At 45.3% G+C, this 13955-nt stretch overlaps 1 protein-coding gene across 1 annotated transcript in view; it reads right to left on the bottom strand.

Moving 5' to 3' along the window:
* Nucleotides 1-1053: 1053 nt before the first annotated feature.
* Nucleotides 1054-13955, bottom strand: part of LOC124561711 — a 198553-nt gene continuing 185651 nt past the window's right edge. Inside the window, exon 10 of the mRNA XM_047130939.1 lies at nucleotides 1054-5004. Within this exon, the coding sequence (XP_046986895.1) occupies nucleotides 4641-5004 (364 nt within the window). The 3' untranslated portion in view covers nucleotides 1054-4640. The remainder of the gene's footprint in view (nucleotides 5005-13955) is intronic.

Here is a 13955-nt window from a genome sequence, read left to right as displayed (position 1 = left end):
ATCTCCTACACTGGCCGTACACCACTGGTGATCGTCGAGGGGACACTGAATAGTGCACGGTACATCCAAACCGTCATCGAACCCATCGTTCTACCATTCCTAGACCGGCAAGGAAACTTGCTGTTCCAACAGGACAATGCACGTCCGCATGTATCCCGTGCCACCCAACGTGCTCTAGAAGGTGTAAGTCAACTACCCTGGCCAGCAAGATCTCCGGATCTGTCCCCCATTGAGCATGTTTAGGACTGGATGAAGCGTCGTCTCACGCGGTCTGCACGTCCAGCACGAACGCTGGTCCAACTGAGGCGCCAGGTGGAAATGGCATGGCAAGCCGTTCCACAGGACTACATCCAGCATCTCTACGATCGTCTCCATGGGAGAATAGCAGCCTGCATTGCTGCGAAAGGTGGATATACACTGTACTAGTGCCGACATTGTGCATGCTCTGTTGCCTGTGTCTATGTGCCTGTGGTTCTGTCAGTGTGATCATGTGATGTATCTGACCCCAGGAATGTGTCAATAAAGTTTCCCCTTCCTGGGACAATGAATTCACGGTGTTCTTATTTCAATTTCCAGGAGTGTATATATATATATATATGTATATATACTTGTGAAATTTTAGGTTACATTCTATTAGAAATAAGACCATAAGAGGTTATAAAAAATTAAGACTTAACTCTTAATGTATTTCGAAGTGTTCTGCATGTATAACTGTCCAACAACTTAAATGAGTAAAGAACAGTCTGTATCCCAATAACGACAGGTAGAAAAGCATGACTGCCTGTTCATTGTGCCAGGGCTGCCTAAAGGCGTTGTCTGGATCATTATATTTAGAAGAATAATGGAAATAATGCCTGATGAAAATGTACTGGATAGAGCAATAAATATGTGAGAAATGTGTTATATGGGGCAATATGGTTATTCATTCTTAAAATAGCGGCCTGGTGAATGTAAGAAATCATAAATTATAAAAAATGCGTCGTCTTACATAACTTAAGAAATATATTTGAACACAGAATACACAAACTTATTTTTTATTTATATATCGGCATACATCTTTCACATTTGTTCATGTTATTTAGATGAAATAATACTCAACACATTTCATTGCAGTCTCACAAAACGCATCCGTATAAAATATGCACTCATAGCATCACAAGCGACATTGAGTTGTCAGTTGAAAGATAACAGAAACCAATTTACAGATCCCCCCTAGATCACAAAATAAATTAACAGCAGTCTTTTGGTCTACATGACCTTGACTTCTGCACCGCATTCATTTCACCTTAGCTTAGTCTTCAGTCCTTCCACGTTCCAACACTGATGAAATAGTCACCTCCATTACACAAATATGTTTCGAGGTAATATATATGGGTTGCATAGCACCAGAAAATAAGTAATACATCTCAGTCAAGAAAGATAACGTATCATTCCCATGAAAATACGTCTTTCTCTTACTACTTTCAACTTGCTCTTTATAGGACATTCACTGAGAAGTACTGAGTAGTTTTTCAGCTTAATCAGTTTATAAAGTCAGTTGCCTTCCGTTGTAAGTACTCTTTGCCTAGGAATCTGATGTTGTAATTGACGTCTCTTCATCATGTAACAACTTCGCATATCCAGTTATCTTGTACAACGTTTATACTCGGAATAAAATATACTCGATTGTCAAGAGCACAGTGATCTAGGGACACAGTTTAAGAATTGCAGAGAATGTGCTCGGAGGTTGTTAGTAAAACATGAACGCCACTTATTCAAATGCCTTATTTAACGTCTAATAGCACACGGCCGAAAAAAATGTTAAATATTTCTTCACAACATCCTTTATGTAGCATAGTCATTTTATGACCTGAAACTTGTAATGGTTTAGCAATTGGATTTTTTGCAACTTTCGGAGACTTAGTGAAATTCCTTATTAAAATTAGTTTTTATGCCGTCGTTCAGTTTTTACAAATAGTGTCTCCAGAATCATTTCTACAGCAAGTAACTTTCTGAAGTAGTTACCAAAATTTGAGGTTCCCGTGCACACCTCATCTTCTTCCGTCCAGCGTATCGAACATTGTGGTCCACTGTCGGCAACTGTAATAATAACTGAAAATAAGCAATAGCAGCAGTTGCTATTTTACTTTCAAATGCCACGTCCCGTTTCAGCCGCCAGGGTCATTTTCAATTGGTTACGAGCCTAGCGTTCTGGAGATACACAAAATACAGCTTCCACTGGTGGTGTTGTTTGTTTCCAGGCCATCTAACGTTGGTACCTTTTAACGAATGAGATCAAGCATTTCACAAAATACGTTGTAAGTCCGAAGGTCACCAACAGAATTTCCGAGGTTGTTCAGAGACATTTTCTGAATTTCAGGTTTCTTGGACGGTGGCCTGCGGAGGCTTTTTACACAGTAAAAATGAAAAAAATGAAATGAAATGTCTTGTGGCTAGGGCCTCCCGTCGGGTAGACTCGTCGCCTGGTGCAAGTCTATTTAGTTGACGCGACTTCGGCGACTTGCGCGTCGATAGGGTGAAATGATGATGAAGACAACACAACACCCAGTCCCTGAGTGGGGAAAATCTCCAACCCAGCAGGGAATCGAACCCGGTGCCCTTGGCATGGGATTCCGACACGCTAACCACTTTTTTTCCTCATCTTGTTCGTGATTGTTCGTTCTATTTGTTCGGGGCTGACTTCACATGACGCTTGGTCAAGTTCATCGTTCATCCATGAACACAGTTTTTTTTTATTACAGAGAGCATCTAACCCTCTGACAGAACACGCTGAGCTACCGTGCCGGCAAAATATGATACCTCAGCTATCTAGGCGGAGAGTAAAAATGTAATTACGATTGATTTGTTACTCAAACTGCATTTGTTTCTGTGACAGTCCTCACAATAATGTGGAAGCCAAAATGCACGACACGTTACACAAATGCCTATGTACTGATGCAAAAGTGTTGCGATGTTTGCCGACTTGCCTTTGCTGTGAGAACAGTTCAGCTCTTCCACCGCCTTGAAGCAACCCGCGAGGTGGACATAGGCCAACTTCACCAGAAAACTTACCCACATTGGTGTGCACCACTGTTAGCGTACAGCTGGTAGTCTTCGGTAACTGCAAGATATGAGCGACGAATTGCTATCCGAAAAGGCTCGGGTTGGATTCCCAGTCAGGTAGTCAATTTTTTATGCTCTGGGAAACGAAGAAAAACGTGTAGCTAGCGCGCGGGAAAAACAAGGCCGAGACAGACGCGCGCAGCATTGAAAGCAAGTTGAGGGCGAACAGTAATGTGGGAATTTCTGTTTTCAACAGCGTGTACCAAGAGGGAATGGGAGAAGTTTGCTCGTAGACATAGCGACGACATTTGCACCGTTATGCGTATATTTTTCCGTGCAGTATAGACACAAGGGTATTAGGTAATAATAAATCAAACAAAATGCAATAACTGCGTATAGTTTGAATGTAAACTGGAGTAGAAGCGGCAGTTGTGGTTGGGGAAGTGGCATTTTTCCTGGTAGAACGCCTTGCCTTTCGTACACTATGACTAAGAATTTGTTTTTCCGGCCGGGTCGCAGAACTTTTCCACTCCGGGACTGAGCGTTGTGTTGTCCTCACATTCGTGTCATCATTACTGACACGAAAATCGTATTGACGACAGTCGCATCGACTTTTCACTGTTGCAATGGTTGTATAGGCCCGAACTGAAATAAAAAAATAAAAGAAAGAACCATTTTTCTCTCAAGTAGTGCAATGTAGCCTAGGTTGATTTACGGAGATTCGGTTGACGCGCGTTTTTTGCGCTCATTGTATTTGTTTCTAGTTACTGTATTGCACACATAGTTAGCACATTTAGTGGACAATAAAACATCGCCAGCACGTCAAAGCAGTGCGTAGCCACTGATTCAAAAACCGCGCTGCGGAAAGGCCGATATAACATTGAGAAAGAGTCTGGAGCTGTTCCTTGTGACGTTGCTGGATAGAAAGAAAGGGGAATTACCTCTCTCTTTTCAGTTTACAGCCAATTACGATTCACCGGAGACGTCGGATCTTCTATACCGCAATACTCAAGTAACATACCATAACAACCTCCGGAATTTTGCCGGTGCAGTTTGGGTTCACATCGTATACAACCGGAGAATTTTTTTCTTCTCGCGTTGCGGGAATTACTCTTCTAGGATCACTGACTGCCATGCCACTTCTTACACACTCGCTGTGTCACGATTCCACCGGTATCGGGAAGCAGAACTGTTTCTTATGACCGTTCATGGAATAACAGATAGGCTGCACAGCCAGCTGTAAGTATTCGTCCGTTAAAACAGCTCACGTGCGCAATCGCGACGAACACCGCACTGTCGCGCTGTTTTTGCAAGTAAATACGGTTAGCGTACGCTCTAAACTCGGTGAATGTCAGTCTCGGGATACGTTACTGGCCGTTTGTGAGGGACTTTACACACACACACGTGTGTGCGAGGCGACGCCCTGGGGTTCAGTAGAAGAGCACCTGCCGCTCGGCCGCGGGGAACAGGTGTGGCGCCGGCGGCGACTCGGCGAAGCGCACCCGCGGCGCGCGGCTGCCCTTCCTCTTGTGGCGGGGCGAGCATTGCCTGGAGACGGTCGGGCGTCACACGGTTGTCTCCATGGCAACGACGTTTTGTCAACACAGGGAGTCCTTGGCGTCGAGGAAGAGCGACTCGGCGAACCGCTTGCTGTCGCCGTTGTGCTGCAGCTGTCGCGCGCCGTTGCCCGCCGCCGCCGCCGCCGCGGCCGCCGCCGCCGCCGCCGCCGCCACCTTCTTGTCGCGCTCGGCGGCGCGCCGGCGCTGCGCCAGCTTGACGCAGACGGTGACGCTGACCAGCAGCAGCAGCACGGCCAGCGCCGCGGCGCCGATCGCCACGTACAGCGCCGGCACCGCCAGCTGGTACGCGCAGTTGGCGTCGTCCTCGTCGAAGCCGGACGGGCAGTGGCGCGCGCCGTCGCACCACAGCGCCGCGCTGATGCACGCGTTCAGCTCCGGACACCTGTCGCAGGAGCAGCAGCTTTAGTATAGGACGCTGCACAGATCTTAGCCAAATTACGATCAGTTTTCTATACCTCGTAGACGACGTCACCACAGAGACATTCAGCACGATAGATAAGGAAGGAAGATTTCAGTTTAAGGGGCTCCGGAAAGGCTCAAAATCATGAAAAGTTCAATTTTTACTTTTTTTGCGTTTTCTGAATCTGCAGACTATTACCTTTTAATAGATATACAATTTATTCAATTCCGAAGACTACAACTATTTTTAAATTTTTTTTTGAAATGTGTTCTACATGGGCGTGACCCACTGTGGCGCTGTTAAACTGCTGTCAAATGGTGTTATTATTAACGTCCGTGTTCATCAGGTACATTTTAGTGAAGTGAGATAAAGTATGTGTTGTGGCTAACCTGTGATGGTTCAATATATATCGCTGGTGTGATTGTCGATTGTTTCCTGTTTATTTACTCTGTCGTTATCTCGAAAATATTCGTAATTAATTCTGTTTCTTGAGTCTCTGTTTTGTTGAAGTATAATAATGAGTAAAAGTAAAGTTATTAGAAATCCTCTGAAGGCTTTTAAGAAAAGGAGAAATGTTGGAAAGCCAAAGGTATGTGTTATTACTGTAAACAATAAAGACGATAACCAAGTGAGTGAACCTAACCTTTCAAGTACACCTGCCCATAGCAGTCAAAGTGGGAAAGAAAATACTTCACAGAAGAAGCTTGGTTCAATGAGCGAAAACTATGAATGTTTTATGGGCGAATCGGATGTGAATGAAATATTTGATATGTCGGTTCTCAAAGGAATTTTTTCAGACTGTGTAAGATGTATTCATTGTAGTGAAGTTGGTCTGGAACTCTCCATAATAAAGCACGTAGGACTTGCTAGTGAAATACAACTGAAATGTGATAAGTGTTCATACATGACCACCTTTTGGAACAGTGTTGCATTAACTGCAACTGAAGAAAATGGTAGCAAAATCTACGAACACAACAACGGGCGATGCTTGCTTTAGACAAGGAACGCCTTCGGGCTGCAGACAGGGCTGTAAAGAGTCTAGAAATACAAGCAAGAGTAAACAGGAGGAGGAACAAGAGGAAGCTGGAGGAGGAGTTTGCAGAGGATGAAGATAATCCATCCTATGGACCTGGAATGCACTAAAAAGTTAATCCAATCTTTGTCGCTCGATTCCCAAAACTTTTATTTTCTCATACTAATTACATGTTTTCTAAGGATCTTCCAAACATATTTGTTTCAAACTTTCAGTAAATGTTACACAGTACCTTCTGCATAATTTAACTCAGCCTTTTTCCAAAAAACTGTATATTTTTGAATATATAAATAAAAAATTGCAAAAAAATGTTGTGAATTTTCATTACAATTGAAAAAAAATCATCTTTAATAACTGAACTAAAGTTTTGTAAAATCCCTGTGTTAAGTTGTAGCCCATATTCCAATAAATAATCTGTAAAAAGTTCAACTTCCTACCTCAAATACTTTGTGAGGAAAGATGTAATTTATAAGCGTTATTTTAACATTGCAAGTATAGGGCGTTCCGGAGCCCCTTAATGTCCCATGGACGATACGGTATCTATAGACAAACGACAAGCTCGTATTTGGGAAGGATCGGAAACTAATCAACAATGTACTTTTCAAAAGAATCATCCTGGAATTTGCCTTAACACTTCATTGCCGAGACCCGTCATAGGACAGAACTAAACGAATGTGCCCTCGTGCTCCCTTATCAAGACGGCCATCCACTACGAGGCCACCATATGATGAAAGTTTTTTTTGTGGTTTTAGGGCACACAACTACAGTGGTTATTAGCGCCCAGACTAAGTTATGAATGCATTGCGAGGCACAAGGTTAAAACAGCAACTAAAACGGACAACACTATAAAAGGCACATTAACAGGCAAGGGATTAAAAGAAAACAACATAATCAAATGTCCTTAGACAGGTTTGTCAAGTGGATAAAACGAAGAACGCGAGCAGCTGCTCCTGGGTCATCGGCTGAAATGTCATCCAGAGTACATGACAAGCCAAGATCAATGCTCAGTGTATTAAAATTCGGAAACGACGTTAAAATGTGGCGTACCGTCAGCAATTGCCCACATGGGCAGAACGGCGCCAGGCCTTTTTTGGACCTGTTAATTTAGGACCGTCACAATGATGGCATGCTCTCATTGCACCAGCATATGACGTTTAAGTGGTGCCATGATTCCATAGGAATAACATGTGATGGGTCTTGTAGTGAGAGCACTTTTTCATTGACCACCATATGACAGGCTTCCTATGAGGGTGCAATGCATTGCTTCATCATACGTTTCGCCTCGTAGAGTAGCCATTCTTTCATTGGACCGTCATGTGATAGGTCTCATAGTCAGGACACGTCTCATTGGAATTTCTCATGATGGGCCTTGTAATGGGCGCTCACTTTCATCATTTTAGCAGGCTCATTTGTCAGCGCATTTTATCGCTGTGGCATGCCGACTGGTCTACACTTAACTGCAAACAAACATAGGGCCTAGAAACCTCTCCCCACGGCTTGGACGACCTCTTCACGCCCTTCTCGGCGGGACGAGGTCGTTTGGCCCGGTTACGGATTGGACACTGCCGGTTCAGCCTATCGATACTGCCAGAGTTGACACCTCGAAGGGTCTTTCGCTCTGAACATCGCCACCGATGAAGAACCTCCAGGCTCCCGACGAATGAAGATTGCCACGATAATGTTACAAGCGGCGGTCATCTGGGCACAAGTCTTGTAGTTCAAGATTACTTCCAGTGGACATTATTTTCGTGCGCAATTTAGTGCCGATTGTTACATCGAGTTATTGATAGTTAGCTCTACCGCAAACATTCAGTGTACTTAGTCGCACCCCTGTGTCGGGCTTCTGCTCATAGCTAGCAGCGTCTGCCAAAAGTTAACAGTTTAACAGTTTTTCCGCACAACTTGAGTTGATTATATTTATTTAAAGTTAACTCGCGTCAACTAATCGTTTGCTTGGCTGTCAAAATTCCTATGGTGACGGATCATTTGGCCATCTTCCACTCGTTTATGATTAGCAGCGAGGACGCAGAATTTGGATCCTCGGAACAAACAGCCTGCCCGTTACGAAACCCGTAACATGACGGTCCCTATGAAAGCATATCGTCACTATAAAGCCCATCGTATCTTGTTCTAATAAAAGGACGTCCGCACATTGGGGCCGTCAAATGAAGTTCCAATGAAAGCATAACCACTCAAGGAGGCCCATCATATGAAGGTGCAATGAAAATTTGGTATGATGGTGCAATGACAGTGAGCTGCCGGCCGGGGTGGCCGCGCGGCTCTAGGCGCTACAGTCTGGAACCGCACGACTGCTACGGTCGCAGGTTCGAATCCTGGCTCGGGATTCGATGTGTGTGCTGTCCTTAGGTTAGTTAGGTATAAGTAGTTCTAAGTTCTAGGGGACTGATGACCTTAGAAGTTAAGTCCCATAGTGCTCAGAGCCATTTGAACCATTTGACAGTGAGCTCTTACAACAAGACCCATTATAAGATTTTCCAGCGAAAGGGTGCCCCTCACTGTGAGACCAGTGAGGTGATGTTCCAATGAAAGCATGACCACACCATGAGGCCTGCCATATGATGGTGCAACGAAAGTGTGCCATTGCTGTGAGGTCAGTCAGATTATGGTTCATGAAAGAGTGCCCTGCTAAGACCGTATTAATAAATTTTTGTTATTGATAATCAGTTTCGACAGTTGGGAGTGTCACCTTCTGATCTTCAAAAATGTTTTGCTTATTAATCGTGTTCCGTGAGGAGTTCTAAGCAAAACATTTTTGAAGATCAGATGACAGTTTTAGGTGCCGAAACCGGCCGTCAGTAATAAATATTAATTAATTAATGCGGTTTTGGTTGTATAAAATTCTTTCAATTTAAATGTAGATCGCTCCTTCAGTTTTCTCTACATGCCAAACTCCAGTCTCGTCACATGATAGTGCAATGAAACCGTAACCACATTATGATGACTGAAATATGGTGGTGCAATGAAAGTGTACCGTCGCTACGAAGCCCATCATATTATGGTCCCACGGAAGAGATCACTCACTAAGAGGCCCATCAGATGATGTCCCAATGAAATCAAGGCCACGTAATGATTCTCACAATATAATGGTACAATGAAAGTCTGCCATCACTATGAAGCCCAACATGTGATAGCCCAGTGAAAGAGTGCACTCACTATGAGGCCCATCATACGACATTCCAGTCTAATACATTGTCATACTAAGATTACCGCCGTATGATGGTGATATGAAGATGTGCCCCCACTATGATGAATGCCCTTGCTACAAGGCCTATAATGTAATGAGGTATATAAGAGTGCCGTGGGTGTTACTACAAAACCCATCATCAGCTATTCGAATGAAAATGTTCCTCGCTGCGAGGCCCAACATATGGTGGGCTAATGAAAGTGTGCCGTCACTAGCAGACAGATCAAAGTCTTTTAGCTCTTCGCTGTATTCAACGTAGTATTATAAAATGTAATCCAAGTAATCAAAGTTTTAGGTCCTTCCTTTTTTTTCAATTTGCCGATGCGTTTTGAGCGAAATAAATTATTAACACACTTTTATTGAAATCGTTTGTTCCGTTCGTATTTCTTTTCAATTTCGTTTGTTGGGTGTTTTATACTGTCGACTAATAATGAAAGGAACAAACAAATTTTAGCTACAGCACATCGCACAATAGTGTATTGAGATACATATAATCCATAAGCAGGAGACTGTTCAAGCTGTTGGAGGCTCTGTAATGGTGTGGGCCGTCAGTTGTTGGAGTCCCTCCTGATACGTCTAGATACGACTCTGACAGGTGACACCTACGTAAGCATCCTGTCTGATCAGCTGCATCCATTCATGTCCACTGTCCATTTCGACGGACTTGGGCAATTCCATCAGGACAATGCGGCGCCCCCAAACGTCCAGAATTGCTACAGAGTGGCTACAGGAACACTCTCCTGAGTTTAAAACAATTTCGCTGGCCACCAAACTCCCCAGACATCAACATTATGCTCTGGGAGGCCTTACTACGTGCGGTTCAGAAGAGATCTCCATCCCCTCGTAATCTTACGGATTTGTGCACAGCCCTGCAGGATTCCTGTGTCATTTCCCTCCAGCACTACTTCAGACATTAGTCGAGTCCATGTCACGTCGTGTTTCGGCACTTCTGCGTGCTCGCGGGGGCGTTACACAATATTGGGAACGTGTACAAGTTTCTTTGGTCTTCAATGTATATTTCATGTCAAAAGTAATAATGTAAGCTACTGTATAAGTCAATGCATAATCACAGAAATAAGCTTCGCTAATGCTGATCAAAGTCTGGATGGGAAATAGGTTTCGTCACGTGTAGTCTCGTGTCATGTGCAAACGCGTTGACTCAGTATTTCCAAGTACAGCGCTACTCGCTCGCAATGATGATTCCGTACCACGAGAGGTCACACAGTGTGGCTGTCACCCAGGTTAAAGTGTGAAGTGATTTAGCGAAACCATGGAACACCTAGATTGGGTAGGGCAGATGGGGTTTCAGTCACTATGCTTAACACTGCGCCACCCCACCGGATTCAGCGAAAAGACAGAAAGGCAAATGGGAACGCTGCGACATTCTCTCTGTCAGGATATCGTTTCTGATCTTAACTTTGTGATGCATCAGCTCACACCGTACTAAACGGTGGGGTGCTTTATTAGGGGTTAATAGGCACAGCTTCGTCAGCATAGCCGAATGGACCGGTTCAATTGCTCACTTGTGTATTGTATGATAAAGAACATTTTTAACGATCATCAAATAAAACGAACTACCTCACGGGGAATAAATACGAAGTCCACTCTTATTCGAAATTTCTTCTACATCGAGATTAAGCCCTAAGAAAAATCATAAGTGTATATAGGCTACACATGACTAAAAAGATTAATGGGTTAGTACACTTTTCTGACACGGTGCTTAGTGCACTTTCCTGTAAACTGTTAAGGTATAGTGTATAGTGTGTGTTCAAGTAATTACGACATCGAAGTATGTAAATTATGACACATAAATGTTTGTGATTACTAATGAATACGAAACGAATGTATGGATCCTTTATTTCGTGGCTTAAATTAAAACAACATCTTGAAAAGACTCAATTTTACAACTTTTTCTTCAATACAACGTGTAAATTATTGAAATGGCAGGATGAACAATGTGAGATTAATATTATGTGTGTAATTTATTAAGAGTGTGGCAGTTTATGTTGTGTACTTGTCAGGACTATAATTCAGGAGTTTAGGGATCGATGCAAACGGTCACTTTTCCTTTTACGGGCACAGTATCTGTTTATGCCTCCAAATTTGGCTGTGGATGTGTATTATGCGAAAAACGGAATGTCAACAAATTGAGTGAGTTCAAAGTACAGTACCAGTTAACACTAAAGCGTTGAGAGAATTTGAAAGTCATGAAGTAAATAATGGGTTTCCACATAAGCTATCAGGTCTAGGTAGCTGTTGATGATACCTATAAATTACCTGACAGATAAGCTTAGAAGCTTGTAACTGCCCTGTTTGAAGCTTTATCGCCGTAAAAGCTGCTGCGGTGATTCACGGGCGTCGTGTCGGATAAAGCTGTGAGAAATGAACGATATTTCAACGAGACAGCTACCTTGTCTTCTTCTGGTGCTTACTGACGTGTGGGTGCCATGGTTCGCCGATACATGCGCTGACACGCTAGAAAAGCGCGGGTGCGAAGGGATGGGGCCATAACATCGTCGTAGACGGTTCATAGAGGACGACCAGATCCTCAGCCACCTGCGGAGAAACGGGCCACGGTCTTCGTCAGCGCGACGCGGGAAAAGCGCGGCTGCAAACCGAGGCACAGTACGCGCGCGGGCAGAGTGTTGGCGCCCATTTTAAGTGTGCGGACTCCGATTCTCCGTCTGTTTTGAGTCAGATTCAGTCGTCTGCGCCAGACGACGCCATAGTACCGTCAGTGCTGGTTCCCCAAGCCTTTGTAATTTGAAATCCCGTGTGGCTACTAATCGGGTCGTTACTTATAAGTACACTCCTGGAAATTGAAATAAGAACACCGTGAATTCATTGTCCCAGGAAGGGGAAACTTTATTGACACATTCCTGGGGTCAGATACATCACATGATCACACTGACAGAACCACAGGCACATAGACACAGGCAACAGAGCATGCACAATGTCGGCACTAGTACAGTGTATATCCACCTTTCGCAGCAATGCAGGCTGCTATTCTCCCATGGAGACGATCGTAGAGATGCTGGATGTAGTCCTGTGGAACGGCTTGCCATGCCATTTCCACCTGGCGCCTCAGTTGGACCAGCGTTCGTGCTGGACGTGCAGACCGCGTGAGACGACGCTTCATCCAGTCCCAAACATGCTCAATGGGGGACAGATCCGGAGATCTTGCTGGCCAGGGTAGTTGACTTACACCTTCTAGAGCACGTTGGGTGGCACGGGATACATGCGGACGTGCATTGTCCTGTTGGAACAGCAAGTTCCCTTGCCGGTCTAGGAATGGTAGAACGATGGGTTCGATGACGGTTTGGATGTACCGTGCACTGTTCAGTGTCCCCTCGACGATCACCAGTGGTGTACGGCCAGTGTAAGAGATCGCTCCCCACACCATGATGCCGGGTGTTGGCCCTGTGCGCCTCGGTCGTATGCAGTCCTGATTGTGGCGCTCACCTGCACGGCGCCAAACACGCATACGACCATCATTGGCACCAAGGCAGAAGCGACTCTCATCGCTGAAGACGACACGTCTCCATTCGTCCCTCCATTCACGCCTGTCGCGACACCACTGGAGGCGGGCTGCACGATGTTGGGGCGTGAGCGGAAGACGGCCTAACGGTGTGCGGGACCGTAGCCCAGCTTCATGGAGACGGTTGCGAATGGTCCTCGCCGATACCCCAGGAGCAACAGTGTCCCTAATTTGCTGGGAAGTGGCGGTGCGGTCCCCTACGGCACTGCGTAGGATCCTACGGTCTTGGCGTGCATCCGTGCGTCGCTGCGGTCCGGTCCCAGGTCGACGGGCACGTGCACCTTCCGCCGACCACTGGCGACAACATCGATGTACTGTGGAGACCTCACGCCCCACGTGTTGAGCAATTCGGCGGTACGTCCACCCGGCCTCCCGCATGCCCAGTATACGCCCTCGCTCAAAGTCCGTCAACTGCACATACGGTTCACGTCCACGCTGTCGCGGCATGCTACCAGTGTTAAAGACTGCGATGGAGCTCCGTATGCCACGGCAAACTGGCTGACACTGACGGCGGCGGTCCACAAATGCTGCGCAGCTAGCGCCATTCGACGCCCAACACCGCGGTTCCTGGTGTGTCCGCTGTGCCGTGCGTGTGATCATTGCTTGTACAGCCCTCTCGCAGTGTCCGGAGCAAGTATGGTGGGTCTGACACACCGGTGTCAATGTGTTCTTTTTTCCATTTCCAGGAGTGTATTTCAACTGCTTCTACATTGATTGAGTCCCAGTACGTGGAGGTGGACGAAAGTATCCCCATAGTTCGTGGTACGTGCTGTGTCAAGACAGCGTTCAGCAACAACATACTTTTTAGGCTCTTCCAGTCTGTTGTGACATTTATGTTCAACATATCTATCCTTAACAGTGCAAAAAGTCTGGTCAGGCAAGGGATTTTATATATCCCTAGTCTCCTTAGACCCAGATTGCCTTTAACAGAGCCCAGCATCGTTTGCACTCGCGCTGGCGGACGGAAATACACACTGTGTTTGATGATCCTTGAACGGGCTGCCGGCCTTAGGACGCACCAGCAAAATAGCGTAGAAAAACCATCCTCGTGGAGTTCTCCTTTCCTTCTGGCTGTTCTAGAGGGCTAATGGGTGCAGTACGAAGTGCGTTTAGAATCTGTTTATCAGAATACCCGTTTTGTACAAACATAGAGCGAA

The sequence above is a fragment of the Schistocerca americana genome, chromosome 1 (assembly GCF_021461395.2).
Source record: "Schistocerca americana isolate TAMUIC-IGC-003095 chromosome 1, iqSchAmer2.1, whole genome shotgun sequence".
In the NCBI taxonomy this organism is placed as follows: Eukaryota; Metazoa; Arthropoda; class Insecta; order Orthoptera; family Acrididae; genus Schistocerca; species Schistocerca americana.
The sequence above is the reverse complement of the archived record's forward strand: the minus strand, read 5'-3'. Positions and strand labels throughout refer to the sequence as shown.